At 47.3% G+C, this 15,581-nt stretch overlaps 2 protein-coding genes across 2 annotated transcripts in view; one reads left to right on the top strand and one right to left on the bottom strand.

Moving 5' to 3' along the window:
* Positions 1-3,687, bottom strand: part of LOC8033351 (organic solute transporter subunit alpha) — a 35,874-nt gene extending 32,187 nt beyond the window's left edge. The window contains exons 1-2 of the mRNA XM_040500736.2: positions 3,545-3,687; positions 421-530 (exon numbers count right to left, since the gene is read on the bottom strand). Coding sequence (XP_040356670.1) covers positions 421-490 — 70 coding nt within the window. The 5' untranslated portion in view covers positions 491-530; positions 3,545-3,687. The remainder of the gene's footprint in view (positions 1-420; positions 531-3,544) is intronic.
* A 7,017-nt stretch (positions 3,688-10,704) lies between these two features.
* On the top strand, positions 10,705-13,305 carry LOC120839596 (oocyte zinc finger protein XlCOF15-like). The gene is made up of 2 exons (XM_040209906.2): positions 10,705-10,719; positions 12,322-13,305. The coding sequence occupies exons 1-2, from the start codon at positions 10,705-10,707 to the stop codon at positions 13,069-13,071; spliced, it is 765 nt and encodes a 254-aa protein (XP_040065840.2). The 3' UTR covers positions 13,072-13,305.
* Positions 13,306-15,581: the final 2,276 nt, after the last annotated feature.

Raw genomic sequence — 15,581 nt, 5'->3', positions numbered from 1 at the left:
TTAAAACAATGTTGCCTGATCATCACGACACCATAGCTAAGGCTCAGGAGGCTGCAGCTTTCTAATCATAACCATTGTCAATAGACCAATCTAACCAACCAGTTTGGTTATGCCACCGCTACCGCAATGCATCGAGGGTACTTTAGCCTTCTAGCTTTAACCTCGCAGGAGCTCTCTGCATGCAGAGCATGGAGCACCACAAGCCGTCTCGTACACTGCCGCCTGCCTCCTGCCAAACTGAACTTATGGCAGCGTCTCGCTTGTGCCGAATGCTTGGTGAGAACGGTCTATAGCACCTACTCTGCAATAGGTAACAAAATGGTGGCGCCCACGAGACAATCGGGAATGGGGTGTCAATACCCTAAGCGCCGCCCATCTAGCGGCTCTAAGGTCCACACAGGAAGCAGGAAGAGAGCTCACCTGCATAAGCCTCTGATGGAGTCGGTGTGTAACCCTTTTCCAGTAACTCTGAGCAATTCAGGGGTTTCATTGTTCGCTGGACTCTTCCACGGCATCACACAAATTTGGAACTGCAGGGAAGGGTCTCTGGTCAGAGGAAGCGGGGCACCTCTTTGGTTAAGGCCAGTCCACACACTTGCGTCTGCTAACGAACGAGTGCACCACAATATCTTATGCCGCCATCGACAGGTTGGCCCCAGAACTGCACTTCACTGGAGTGAACGATTTCACAGTATATACGAGATCAAATGTAGATACTCTCTACGAGAAATTGACATTTATAGTTGGTTACAAGTCAAGAAGGTAGGAGAAGCTCCTCCCACAAGCGTGATGCGCCCGTTTCAAATTTCTCCGCAGTTGAAAGAAGAGTTCGCTGGAAACGCTCCTTGTTCCGCTTCAATGGATTCCAACTTGTCTCCGATCCCACTTTTTAAGAAAGCGACCATTGTATTCATCGGGGAGGGAACCGAGCCCCTGAAAGCAGCCTTTGTATCCATCGGGGGGGAAGCTAATCCCCGAAAGTCGTATTCGTTTCCGTCGGTGGGGGAAAAACTCTAATCTCCCTCTCGTGGCTTCCACAATACTAAGTCGAAGTCGAAAGATAAAGTAAGTATGTACAGAAAGGCAAGACCCTCCTCGCACATTGGGCGCGACGTCACGGAAACGATGGGACGCTATTGGATGCAAAGGTGGCGGAGAGATCTAGGATTCCCTTTGAGGGGCATTTGCCGCTACCTTCTTAACCTGTAACCAACTATAGAACATCCACGAAAACTTTTCGAGCCAATATCAAAACAATAATGCACGAAAAAGAAAAATACAGAAATTACGAGTGTTCCGCGGTTACTCGACAGATGGCGCCAGTACTTCCTCTCGTCTTAAGAGATTACAAGAGGTCGCAATGAACTCGTTTGCAAGCAGTTGCAAGTGTGTGAACAACCCTCAACAATGTGGATGCGGAGCATTCACAAATCCACCCACACGCCAAAATCCCCATCCTTGTGGATCACGGATTGATTAAGCAAACCACACCGACTTGGCATAACACAAATAACAATTTAATTAGACATTTTGTCTCCCCTACGGGAGACATCATCAGTGAAGCCCAGAGGCAGCAATGAGAAAAACGCCAGCCAGAAATTCCACTTAAGGAGGTCCACATACACTTCGGAAAGGGGGCCGCGGTTGGAGTTACAAGCAGATGAATCACACCGGATGCACCATGACTCCAAGTACCTTCGTGGACCCCACCTTTGTTCGCGCGCCTAGGTCGACGCGTTCTTGAAACCAAAACTGTGACCCGTTTGCCAACAATGGTCAACCAGCTCTGCCCTAGTGGCATGCGTCGGTTGTGCCACGCCACGTTTGTGTTCTTTCATACGGGTGCAACGTTCGCAGCCCATCTCCCCAATACATGATGCGTCACAATCTAGACAGTTCATTTTATACACAACACCACACTGGGACTCTGGGGAGGGGTATGTCTTTTGGCTTGGAAACGAGGTCACATAGCTTAAGATGCGGTTTGAAAGTTGTTAGGATACTTAAAGGGTCGAGGGCCCTGCAGATAGACTCAGAAATGCCTTTATTATAGGGAATTGCTAGATGCCCTGCTCTATTACGATTTTTATCCTAACGTCTCCCTTATCCCATCTGCTTACGCGTGTTTCCTACAAAACGTCTAGGATAATCCCGCTTCACCAGCGAGTTGACAATAAATGTATCTTTCAATGCTCGCCGTTCCAGATTAGAAGAAATGTAACCAGACCGATACAACAGGGGTTTTAGGACTGCTCTTTTGTGCTCGACTGGATGATGCAAGTTTAAGAAGTTACCTGTGTCGCAACCTTTACAGTAAACAGTTGTTTCTATGTGTCTGGTGCTGTTTCGGTTTACAATAACATTTAGGAAAGGCAGTGCGCTCTTCTGTTCTGCTTTACGTGTGAACTGGATTGACGGTTTAACGCTGTTCACAAAGTTAAATGAAAGTGATTGTCATGGTATCTGTTTAGACTTATGAAAGTGTTTAGAATTATGCACTTGTTGACTTCTGCTGAAGTTTGGCAGTGCGGGCGACAAAGTGTTATCAAACGCACAAAGCTTGTGCTCGAGGCAAAGCATCTACTGCGTTCTTAATCTGTAACCAACTATTATTGCCTTGATTAGGATGCACAAAAGAGCATTATGCACTTCAAAATGAGCTTTTTTATTATTATTATTTTTTTTTTTTTATTATTACACATCTTCCGAATGAAGATTCGGAAAACAAACTGCTATGAAAATTTTTAAATGCGATCTTAACACGAAGTATATGCTCATTCATTTCAATCCTCTACCAATCCCAAGATATCTTCTTTTTTTTTTCATTTTTAGAGCTATCAAATAAATTCAGAGTGGACTGAATAGCGTACTAGAATATATTTTAGATTAATTTTGCCAACTGACGCAAAGGCACGAAGCACAGGTAAAGCAACGAAGGTGTACATCCAGCATGTCTGTACTCGTTCCACTCGAATATTTTCATTTTTATTCTTTTAAGGAAGCTATAACAGCGCAACTTTCTCTTGGAAATCATCTACAAGAAACTGAAATATTAACGAAAAACCCCAACAAAAACATTCCACGAAACGCGGAAGTCAAACGCTTCACTCGAATAACTTCAGGCCGTTTACAAACATTGAAATGCGGGTAGTTACGTAACACTGCCCCGGTAACATTGGCGAACTAAAACATGAATTTAAACCAAGCATGCATTAAAAAGAAATAAAAAGAAATGCAAACCGGCAATCGAAGCAAAGGACGCGAAAACGTGCCTGTGCCATCGTGAAGTTTTACCGCTACTTGTCACACTTCGCGGCGGCGTCGATCTAGAGCTGATCGCAACTAATGGCCAAAACGCGCCACTAGCATTTGCGACAACCTAAAAGTGAATTTCACTAACCAAAAAAATAAAACGGTAAATGAATCGCCGACTGTTTAAATGCGATATTTGCAAAGCTTCCCGATTGGGGAAAGTGGGTAGCCGGGCTCCACATGCAGGAAAGGAGTTATGCAAGAGGAAATGGTGAGGGTCGCGGTACGTCACCTTGTCCACGTAAAGGAAGTCCTGACGAATAAGCTGTCGATATCATCATCAACTATTCCCTTTTTCGGGCGTGTTAGCGATCATTTTCGATCAAGTTATGACCGCTCGCGCATCGGAGACGGCGAAGCCAGCTGACTGCCCAACCCTCTCGTGAACACTCTCACGACATAGATGGATAAAACAATCTAGTGTAAAAATAAATAAAAGCATAAACTTTTAAATAGGCGGTTTTCTGCGCCATCTGGTTTTAGTGGTAATAGTGATAACTAACGTGGCCTGTTTTGTTTGTTTGATGTCGTAAAGGCTAGCGTAGTGTTCATAGTGCTGCAGCCGCGCAGTGCTCTTATAAAAAACACGCTGTAAGATGCTGGGGGTGTGGTCGGTGTCGTCGGTGCAAGGTGCAAGCGGTGCAAGGAATCGCTTGTGAGCGTACAGGACTCAACAGGGGCTTTTGTTGACTGACCATTAGCGCCGCCCCAGTAGCTGCATGAAAGTAGTGCACGGCAGGATTATGCAGGTCTTCCAGGCGTATGAGCACGTTGGAGTGTTTTATTTCTGGTTTGCGCGAGTTCGAGCGAAAAGATGATCCCCGCTTCTGTCGGAACGAGTAGAAACGGTGCGATGTTGTAACTCTGTGAAATGAGCGAAAGAACCGCGAGAAATCGACCGTAGGTTGCGACGGGGAGGACGTAGTGTCGATGAGAGATGAGAGCATCTATCTAATGCTCGTGGAAACAACCCACGAATTATCTTGTGACTACTCTGCTCCAAGACAACGAACCAAGCAGCGGGTTCGGACACTGTGCCAACGGTGTCAACGTTTCAAGCGATGCCGGACTCCAGCAAAGTCGTCTTGAAGTTCGAGGGTGGAGGAGACGGCGAAAAGGCAAGAGACTGGACGGGCAACCTGAAGTTGGGTCGACCTACCGTGAACGGTAACTTGCGTGGTCCCTGACAGATTGAGAAAGGAAGGAAGGAGTTTCAGTTGCCCGCCTCCAGCGCGAGCTTCCTGCCTTCGATGACATTTCTTTGTCGTGTGCCCGAAGCGCGTAGTCAAAGCCATAACCTCCTCTATACTGACAGAGCCTGGAAGATCGCCACGAGAAGCGGCTGCCGAAATGGAAAAGGTGGAGCGGACGACAACGGGTGAAAGGAGAGCCACGTGACTTGCGCCCCGCTGCGGCGAGCGGCCGAAACACACTTCTCCCGAGCGAACAAGTGCGTTTCGGGTCATCGCCGCTGCAAAAGCTGTGTGCTGACGTCCAGGTTCCTAGAGAAATGGCTCTTTGATGCTCTGCTACCAGTGCTACCAGATCCTCGCGCTCCAAATCTGCGACCAGGCACTCAATGGCTCTGTCGTCGAACTGCTAGGCTTTGTGAGTATAAAGGAGGCTATGCCAAAGCACGCACGACGGAGGGCAGCGAGTGTGTGCTTGGAGGCCGGGTGTTCGAAGGAGGCACTCTCCCATTCCCATCCTGCCACTGGCTATAACATCATTGATTATCAAGAAGTCGCACGGCGTGTCAAACAAAATTATAGCTGCTGGAAAAAGTGATGTACTACATCTGTGTATTTTTTTTTATAAAAAAAAGAAAACAATTCATCAACTATCTCAATTTTCTTCTTTTTTCTTTCTTGCAGTTACTGTGACATTTTAGTGTTCATCCTATCCAGAAAGAAGGCACAAGGACCTGCCAGACCTGCAGGGAACAGCTGGCATGAACTGTGCAAAGTGTGTGCAACGACAGTGGTGACGCTAGGTGGCGCAAGCCGCCGCGCATTTGAAAGGGTTTGGTCGTGTGCATTCATTCATTCACTTTTAAAGGGGTCCTGCAATCATATTTAAGCGTCTACCTTTTTTTTTGCGGTTCCACGTCTCTTGGAGTTCGGGCGAGCCAGCGGGCATGGAGAGAGTAACTAAATATCAGTGCGTTATATTTTAACCAGACGACGCAGAAACCTCCTTCACCAACGGGGGCGACCCACGGTACCGAAAGCGCGCGATATGTGACGTCTTTGGTCCTGGGCTTACTACTGGTCAGAGCTGCTAAAAGCTTTTTTTTGGTCGAAATACAAAATATAAGTGGTGCGAACCGTTTCAGTTTTTTATTAAAGTAGTTTTTCAGTATTTCAAATCAAAAAAAGAAACAAATACAGTTTATAAAGTACAGAAACAAGAAATGACCCGTCAACATACCCGCCACCAAGCGGTGGAAAAGGCGGTGCATACTAAAAAAGAGTAGTGGGATCAAGCGCCGACACGGAAAGGTCCCGGATGTACGCTGTGGCGCTGTGCTCGTATGGACTGGAGGATCTGACCGGCTCCAAGCGTTCTTAAGGCCTTCGGCGAGTAGCTTTGTCGTGCGGTTTGGCCGTTTTGTGGTATGGCAGTGCGAAGCGGCTCCCATTCTGAACTGATCTTTCCCTTTTGTTTGCTGTCGTTTGTGGCCAATGAAGTGTCATGCTGAATTAGTGCTTAATCGTGCAGCAAATGCAATAAGAGCCGCTCTGGCTGCCCGCTGCATACAGCCTATCCAGAGCATGCTTTAGTGGCGCGCTCTCGCACCGTCGACACTGAGTGCGGCAGCTGTGAGCGCTTGCTCAGCTCGCTACCCCTCCTCTAGCTCACAGCCACTCAAGCAACCAAGGACGTCGTGAAGGAGGTTATTTTTTGCTTGTTTTTGTAATTTTAATTTGCCTATAACTTTTAAAATAAATGGAAATTCGAAAAAAGATTTTTTTTAAGTTACTATGTTCAGTGTGCTCAAATTCGGTGAAAATTAAAAATTAGTAAACAAACTCGTAGGGCTTCTTTAAGGCACAAGCGATGCTAGGTGGCGCAAGCCGCCGCCCAATTTAGAGGTTTCGGCCGTATGCGTTCATCTATTCACTTTTAAGGTGCAGTGCAGTTTGTCTTCAATGTTGCAGTGATTGGGTCCATATCGCATGAGCGAATGGCATTTTAGCAAACAGCGGTCATTTGAGCCAGTTGACGAATCACTAGGGTGCGTGTTAACACTGCCTTTGCAGCAGCAGTTTGCGGTGGCTCATTACAAAAATGTTAAACCACCTTGCCCTCCCATAAATGCCGCTTCGCGGCGGCTGACCATTTGCTAAAGTGTCTTTCGATGCAAAATAAAAAGTTGACATTCGCTAAAACGTTGTTCGACCAAGTGAGTGCCACCTGCAGTAGCTTCGTGCTCCACTAATGTGCACCGTACTGATTTTGGTGCAAATGAAGATGCTAGGGGTCAGTTCACTGAAGGCGTGACCATGGTCGCGACGCTTAGAGATCTAGGTGTGCACCGACTTTAAAAAGTGAGCTAGGCGCAAGGCATTGAGCGATGGTGTCGAGTGCAAGAGAGAGCTTAGCACAGGCATGATTTGATGAAAGGATGTTTCAACACAAAACTGTGACCCTACGACGCATGAGAACAGATCGTGGTTCGGCTATGGCCTTGTCCGCTAAGTGCAAAACTGGTGGGATGATCCCAAGATGACCCCAATGACATACCTCTCAACACCGTGGTCGAGTGGATTACAAAGCATTGAGTTTATTGCAGGACAGCAATGACAGGATTGGGGTCTATCAGAGAAGAGATCCAGCTACTGCACCCCAAGCAGTTAACTCTAGAACTATGCCCATGGGTACAGCCAGAATGACTGAGCGCTCTGCTGACGTCGCCAAACGGTGTGTCGGGGTTCAACCAGCGCTCGTGTCCTCCCGTCGGAGGAGGAGGTGCAGTTTTGTAGCCACTCTAGCCTGCGCAAACAATACAGCATTGCACCGTGCACGCGTCCAGCACCTACTCGGCACAACGGTTGAAGTCGGTCAAGCTTGCATCCTCTCGCAACCAGTGGCGGATGCAGGAATTTCCTGAGGGGAAGGTCAGCTGTTGGTCAGCGTACCATATGTTTAGGAACCCCCTCCCCCTCTCCCTTGTTTCACGCCCTAAATTTTACACATGCAGAAATCAAGAGGGGGGTCAGGACATCCGGACCCCCTCTCTAAATCCGCCCCTGCTCGCAACTGCTTTCAAGGGGCCCTCCAACGATCTTGGAACTAGTTTGAAATTTGTGCCGAAACAGACCTCATTGAACGGAGAAGCATAAAAGAAAAATGGTTTTCCAGAAATTTGAGTTCTTTTGGGAGTTATAAGCAAATTAAAGTTACAATAAGAAGCAAAACATTTTGCTCCTTGACACGGTGGTAAAAAAATGATTGGAGGGCTTGAGCGAAGCGGCTGGCCAATTGGCTGCGAGTTTGGCTCGTAGCTGCCCTGAGGAGGATGTGCACACACCGTCGTTTATCGCTGAAGCCACTTGCATTGTTGTAGACCTCGGCTCTTTATACTTTGGCGTAGGCAAACCCAACGTGCGCAGGTGTAGTGCGATGTTTCTAGTCTACTTCACTGAGCCCCACCATAGAGCCCAGCATAGTGGTGGTGTGACCAAAGCAGCGATTCGAAGCAGGAAGTCGCACTGCGATAGGTTAAAAAAAAAGAAACGTGAATGCTGGAGATAATGAGTGCAAATAGGCATTTATTTTCTACCGAACATGCACAAATATCCACGGGTAAAAAGCAAGAAAGATCACAATGTCGCGTCCGTCCAAGCATTCACTGGCCGGCCTTGACAAATTTGATGCACTTGCGTTTCGCAGCAGCATTCATTTGCGTATTACATTGAAGGGGGTGGACGATCCCTTAATTACATTGTTTACGCATTCGAAATAGTGCACTCTGAATAAATGTTTCGGGCTTCAACTTCATTTTCATAGCACACCACTTCTACACTATGCATTTGCCGTTGCGAACAGGAATGGCTGCTGGTGCGATACGACTAGCGCATGATCATACCTAGCTCGTATGCGAGGTCGTCCTGAATTACAATTAACTTTACCTTCGGTTCGTCATCGACCTTCAAGCTTTGGCTGGCAGCCCGTGAAAGCACGTCGGCTCGTTCAACTTGCGAAGCTTCTCGGGGTAGCGCATAGAGCCGTCCGTGTACAGACTCGCCCGATCGAGCGCACAGACTTGCTTGCCAACAGAAAAACATGGGAGCACAAAACTGAACAGCGCATGATGCCTTGCGGAGGATTCAAATCGCAGAAATGAGTCTCGCGCACGCTTTGACTAGCCCGATATCCCAATTCACAAGTGGACACCCGCCGGACCTCGGTGAGGGTTAGTGCGGCAGCGCTAGTGTTCTTGCGCGCTGACTAGTTCCGCTGCTGGGAGGTGGGCTTGTCATGTGTTATTTTCTCCCTGGTTCCTGCACATTTGAAGCATTTTTTTTCAATTTTCCATCTTTCTCGCTCAACAAAAAAAATTCTTTTTTGAAAATATAGTTATGGTTTACAGAGTGATACACAATATTTAGCCTGCGTAAAAAAATTCAGATGTCTCTCGTCGACACTGACATTCACAATATGGCTGCTAGCGACGTCACCACATGGCACGTTTGCAACAGACTATGCTGCCAACAAACGTTGTGCTGTTTTTGCCCGATCAAATTAAAATATGATGCGATAATATTTTGTGGCTACTGCTTGTACCTCGAGTAGCCCGAACCCCCAATTGAGGTAATAACAAATAGGGCAGAAGCTCAAATGTTATTAGAGGGCCCCTTTCGGGATAGGGATCCGACCCGTCGCGTCCTGCCAACATCGCTCCATCTGTTGTGAACTCTTTCCGTTACACTGCGCCCCGCGCTCTATCGAGGAAGATGACGCAAATAGTTGTCTGCAGGCCTTGTGGTGGGTAGACACCGGGCTCCTGGGAAAACAAGCTGCAAAGAGCGCCCTCCGTAGCTCGATCTCACTAATACCCGCGAACAACTTTCTGGGCCCTGCAGTCGAAGCTAGGGCGCTCTTCACTTCCGAATAGCCCCGTAAAGTTATATACAAGTATAGAGATTGAGTACAGGCATTGTCTTGCCACCAGCTTGTTCAAGCTGGGTCATACGACCCTAGGAGCGATGGAACTGTATAACAGCTGTGTCTCTTCCTCGTTGCAGAACCTTTGAGGGACCCTTCAGACGGACGGCCGAGCAGGAAAGGCTCGGCTCTTACGAAACGACGACGAACGGTGCATCGACGACCCGAAGGAAGCACTTGCACGAGAATTCCTGCAACCCACAGAGTACCAGACACATAGAAAGACTAAAGCGGGGTGGCGGTTCCCATAATGGAGCTTTTGCCGAGGTACTTGAGCACCGTGGAGGATGCTGGGAGCGTAACTAGCACGTGCTGGCAGCTGCCAGCACATGCAGTGTGTGCGGCCATGCTCAGCACGCTCCTTGGTGCTCAAGTAAAGGCTGACTCGCACATTTGTGTTTGAGTGTGCTCGACTTTCATTGTAACCACTTGTAACTGCTTACGACGGTGGAAGACACTTATGTCACCTTGTGGGTGGCCCTGGAACACTTCCGGTCGGTACAATTGGACGGAAGCTTTTTTGGTATTTGCGACATCTATGCACTATGTATGAGAAACGATCACTTAAAACATTGTCAATATTATTTCAAGCCCATGGTGAAAAGGTATTACTGCATAAAAAGATATATGCATGTCGCAAGTGTTCCAAAACTTCCCGATGGACGACGCCAATGTGTTCTCGTCGTAAGCAGTTGAAAAGCAAGTTTGCAATGCAGTTGGCAAAAGCAAACGTGCGAGCCAGCCTTCATTTTGCGGAAGGTCTAATGGCGCATCCATGCACAATCAATTTCATAAGAACTGGGATGCAAGAAAAAAAAACATCTGGCCCAGCATAATCTTAATACGCTTTAGTCTTACTTGGTGAAGTGGGTGACAGCCATTGTTGTTTTTGATCATGTTGGTTGTTATGAAAGTTTCTGTTGAGTGGTATTATAATCTCTTGTTACCGCATACCTCCTTGGCTTTTTTTATTCTAAGCTTTCCTCGTGAACTGCTGTACTACCTCTGGCCAGACTTCGTTAGTGATGCGATTCTGAATTTGTTTTTCACATGCAAAACTTTTTTCGTGACCGTGCGATAATATGCTTTATTGATTGTTTTGATTCCTTGGTATTTTTTTTTAGCTACTGTGCAATGTCGAGGGTGGTCTGGCCTAATCGGGCAAAATCTGTTCACCTTTTGCTCACCACCCGTGGCTGAAGGATTTCAGATTTAATTATTATGGTCACTGACAGGGTGAGAATGGCAGGGAGGAGCTGCGTGAATTATTTTATATTCTGAAAGTTTTAAGTTTCTGTGCCTCCAGTGCCAGCTTCCTGCCTTCGAGGACGCTTTCTCTCGAGCGTCCATGGGCAGCCAAAGCACGGCGGAAGGTGTGCTGGAGGCCAGGCGTATGGAGGATGGACCACGCCATTCTCACTCTCTTAGTGACTATGGCATTTATTATTTTCCGGGCATGTTGAATGTCATCTTAGAGATTGGCAGCTGGCGACAGGACGTGCAGTCGCTGGCCGGCATCCTTTAGGGCAGCTCGTTGCAGTCGTTGACCAAGTGGACCCCGTTCATTGTTTGCGAGACAGATGCTGTACATGTTTTTTGATAACTCCAAGTTGACTGGCCAATCCTTGCAAAAATATGCAAAATATTGAGGCCTCGAGAACAAAATATGTTTTTGTAATGTTTCTTTTTTTTTTTTTCACTAGGGTAGTTGGTGTCACAAATGTGCGGTCTCAGCTGAGCATTAAGGCTGCTTCACACACTCGCAACTGGAGAGGCTTGAAGGCTCGTTTTAAGCCTTGTAACTGTTTACAACCGGGTGCTCTGCCGCACAGCCGGTCCTAAGCAGTCACAAGGGGCTTAAAAACAGGTTGTGGCGCAGTTGGTCCTAGTCGAACCCAAACGTGCGAACCAACATTTATGCTCCGTTTCACTCTAAGTCCGGCTGCTGCTAACGCTTCGATCCAGTGAGGCCAATCAAGCATCGCCAAAAGCAGAATGTCACGGCGCTCATCCTCTTTGGACGTCTGCCAACACCTGCTAAACCAATCCCGCACAGTAAAGCTGTTGTCATCCTGCACCTCTTTCTGTGCGTGATTGGTTTAAAAGAGCGTAACAGACGATAAGTCGGACGCAGAAACAGCGCTGTGTCCTTCTACCTCTCGTCCCTCAACTTTTACCCTCTTTTAAACCTTTGAATCGTGTTGCACCAACTGGCTCGAGCTTCGTCCTTAGGCCCGCTTCAGACGGGGCAGTTTCGCCCAGCCACTTGACGTAGCAACACGGCCCGCCCGCGTTCACACGCAGCAACCAAATTGCTACAACTTGCAATCATCATCATGAAATTTGATTTTTCGTGCACTATTTAGACGCACAGCTTAAACATGCTTTTATATCTGTGTGGCGAGAATACCAACTCATCTTTCTGAAAAGGTTTATTTCCAAAAACAATCCATTTCACACTAGAACCAAGTCTTAACCTGTCATCATCACCACCACAGAGGTATCGCGTGAAAATATTGCATGCTTGATTGACTGCTGCCGCTTCAAACGTCTCCAAGTTCTTTGAGTTGCTCAGCCGTTTCGAGCCAAACCCAATCTCAGCAATTTGTGTCTAGCTAAGGAAAACGAGGAAACACCCTCAGAATTGCTGGAAACGTTGCCCCGTCTGAAGCAGGCCTTAGCCATGCGATTGGTTTGGCCGGCGATGGCAAACACACAATGACGACGAGCGCCGCTTAACTGGCTCATTGTGAATGTGGCGTCGGTCTGCAGCCAGACTTCGAGTGAAGCTGAGTAATATATTATTCTTGACATCCTCCCCACCACACTTAAAGCCAGAAAGCAGGACAAACAGTGTCTCATTGGGTTTTAGTATCGAATAACAACTGTGTCGCCCGCCTAGTAAGGTCCTTGAACCTCCCCGCCTATCCTTTTTCCCTTTGGCACGCAGACCGGAGAGAGACGCCATGTGCCAAGTCAGCGGGGGCCTTCGCGTGCAGTGAGTGCGACAGCCTGTTCTCGTCTCGCGACTACCTGGACAAGCACCACAAGACGGTGCCCCACAAGGCGGAGGGGCGGCACCAGTGCCGCCACTGCCCCTACTCCAGCGATCGCGTGGACAGCGTGGTGGCACACGAAAGGACCCACACGGGCGAGACGCCCTTCGTCTGCTCCGCGTGCGGCAAGGCCTTTGCCCAGCAGGGCCACCTGGCCAGGCACCGCCGAGTGCACTCGGGCGAGCGCCCACACGAGTGCACCACCTGTGGCCAGCGGCTGGCGCACCTCGCAGACCTGCGGCGTCACGAGAGGACGCACACGGGCGAACGTCCGCATGTGTGCTCCGAGTGCGGTAAGGGGTTCACCCAGAAGAGCGTCCTCGTCCGCCACGTGCGGACGCACTCTGGCGCTAGAGTGCACGCGTGCCACCTGTGCGGGTACAGGGGCGGCGACTCGGGCAGCGTGAGGAAGCACGTGATCGCAGTGCACTCCAAGGAGTACCCCCACGCATGCGAGCACTGCGGCAAGGGGTTCGTGTCCCCATGCGAGCTTAGGGCCCACCTGGCTAGGAAGCACGCCGGCGGAGATTGAAAGTAGGGACATCACAAACGCCCCGAGGCTCCAGTTTCGTTAAGCTTAACCTTTGCAGAACTTTAAGTAGAAGTGCGCAAATAATGAAATTTCGGCCCAAAATGAGTAGCGTCCAAAATTTTGTATGTCGACTCAAATATTGAATACTAAAACATTTGCTATACGCTGGTGCAGGTAAGAAAAGCAGGACAGGCTTCTTTCACAAAGCCCTTCGTCCTTTCCACTTAGCAGAGAAAACACCCGAGGGGGGCGAGATGAAGCTAGGAGGAATCCCCCCTCTCTGGCTTTCGCTCTGCCAAGTGGAAAGGGAGAAGGGCTTGGCAGGAGGGGCCTGCTCTGCTTTCCTTAACCTGCAATAGAGTTTAAGAGCGCACGAAAAGTAAAAAGAAAACATAGACTAAGGAAAAATCCAGCTACATGTTTATTTTACAGCAGAATACACGAAAAGAAGACTGCCCTTGGATAGCACAATTGAAAAAGGCATTAAGGACTACTCTGTGGCACTGGAAAGTTTGAGACGCAGCTAAGTAATTTGGCCACCCATGTGTGGGTGGATACGAAGCGTGCGGGATGAATGGACGGATACAGCTTATTTGTCGCAGTCGGGTGGCGTCTTGCGTTGTTTAGCCGCTGCTCCTTGCTCAATGCTGCGGAAAGCGACATCAGAGGACGAGACTGATTCAAATGTAGATTTTTGGATTTGGTAATTGTCATGTTAGAACCCCTCCCTGCTTACGCATACCTAACGGGAAGTTCATATTAAAAATAGCGCAAAAGAGACGGGACAAAAAAACGAAGAAGCACACAGGACAAACGCTAACTGGCAACTAAACTTTATTGCGCTATTTTAATATGAATGTCCACTACCAACTTGACGAAGAAGCACACAGGACAAATGCTAACTGGCAACTAAACTTTATTGCGCTATTTTTAATATGAATGTCCACTACTAACTTGCCCAGCAGACCAAGCTTTTACTAACGGGAAGCCACGTCGGAGGAAGCAGTTTGTCTTGCGCAACTACCTTTTTGGTCACCTGGGAAGAAAGAATTTGTTTGTAGTGCACAGGAGATGGCAGCATGTGATGCGAGATATTTGAATTTAAAGACGATGTGGGTGGGTTTACGGTGTTTCGTGGTTTCCTTCCTAGGACTATGGGATACAAACTACTTTCCAACGAATTGGTTAGTCAAGGCCTCTCGATGCAGGCTTGAATTTGATTCAGCAGAGACCTGTGCGAGCTGTGTTGTCGTATGGACAGCATTTTTTTTTTAATAAACCTGGATTTTTCCCAGCAGTAAATTCAATGTGTCGAGTTATTTTAAATGTTGAATACTATAAATTACAAAGTGTGATGGAATTATTCGGTAAATCAGTATCTGATTCGATTCCGAAACTTGAATACTATTTGCATGTCCCTACTTTTAAGGTAAAGTTGGACTGGTTTGACTATGTCATCTAGGGGAGGAGGGGACATAATATTTACCAGGATTATTGCTTCACATTATAGTTAATGTGACACAATAGGCATGATACATATTGTGCCCACTTTCCCGGCAGGTTGCAGACTTTGTTTCTGCAAGACTTTGTTTGTGCAAAACTTTGTTTGCCTTTATATTGTGTCAAAGTTACAACTACAATGTGATCCACCTATAACGATACCACATATAACAATGTATTGCTTATAACAATCACTTTTTAGAGTTTCTAGTGTAGAAACGATCAGATACTAGTCCAGATACAACAATAATCGGTTATAACGATAGAAATTTTGGGTTTTCCCTTCCTTGTTATAAGTGGATGGCACTGTACTGCATAGATTATTTTCTTCCCAAAAGGTTGAAATTTTTGTGTAGAAGTCAGCCAACATTGTTTAAACTTTCCACTTTGTCGAACGTTGCCAGGGGTTCGAAAGTTTGCCAAACCAGTCAAACCTCCAGGTTTAAGAAACATTTGCGACATCCTTAGTGAAAAGACTAGCTTTTGGATTGGACTGGATTTTAGCAAGTGCAAGGGAACCAAGGTTACCAGCGTGTGGTTGGGGAACTTTGGCGCTCATGACGCTGTAAGGTGCCTGGAAGAAAGTGTGTTGCTGGAGAGTGTGTAAATAAATTGTACTTAGTCATTGCTTTGTTTTCAATGGTGGTTTGTTTACGTGTGCATGAATAAGATAACTAATTTTAAATCAAACAGTCTTTTTTTAGAAAATGAGTGAGGTTAGACAAGTGCCAGCTTTACCATCTCTTGATTAGGTTCGGCTACAGTAGATCAGGGGATAACCGTCAAGGTCAGTTGACTAATGAGCTAATATCTGTTGACTTTAATTATTAGTTCGAGGCATCATCTCACAGTTGCAGTATTGACTGCAATTCCCGTTGAAGTCTAGACCAATTTGAAGGATTTGAAAAAGAGAATGGCTCTTCTAATCAATCAATTTTAGGGCTTTTCCGCCCGATTTAAAACTTGCACGCAAAAAGAGCGCCGCAAGCCCTGTAGGCAAGGACGCTTGG

This window comes from Ixodes scapularis, unplaced genomic scaffold (assembly GCF_016920785.2).
Source record: "Ixodes scapularis isolate PalLabHiFi unplaced genomic scaffold, ASM1692078v2 PGA_scaffold6__148_contigs__length_123643588, whole genome shotgun sequence".
Classification (NCBI taxonomy): Eukaryota; Metazoa; Arthropoda; class Arachnida; order Ixodida; family Ixodidae; genus Ixodes; species Ixodes scapularis.
This window is presented reverse-complemented; position numbering and strand designations above follow the sequence as displayed.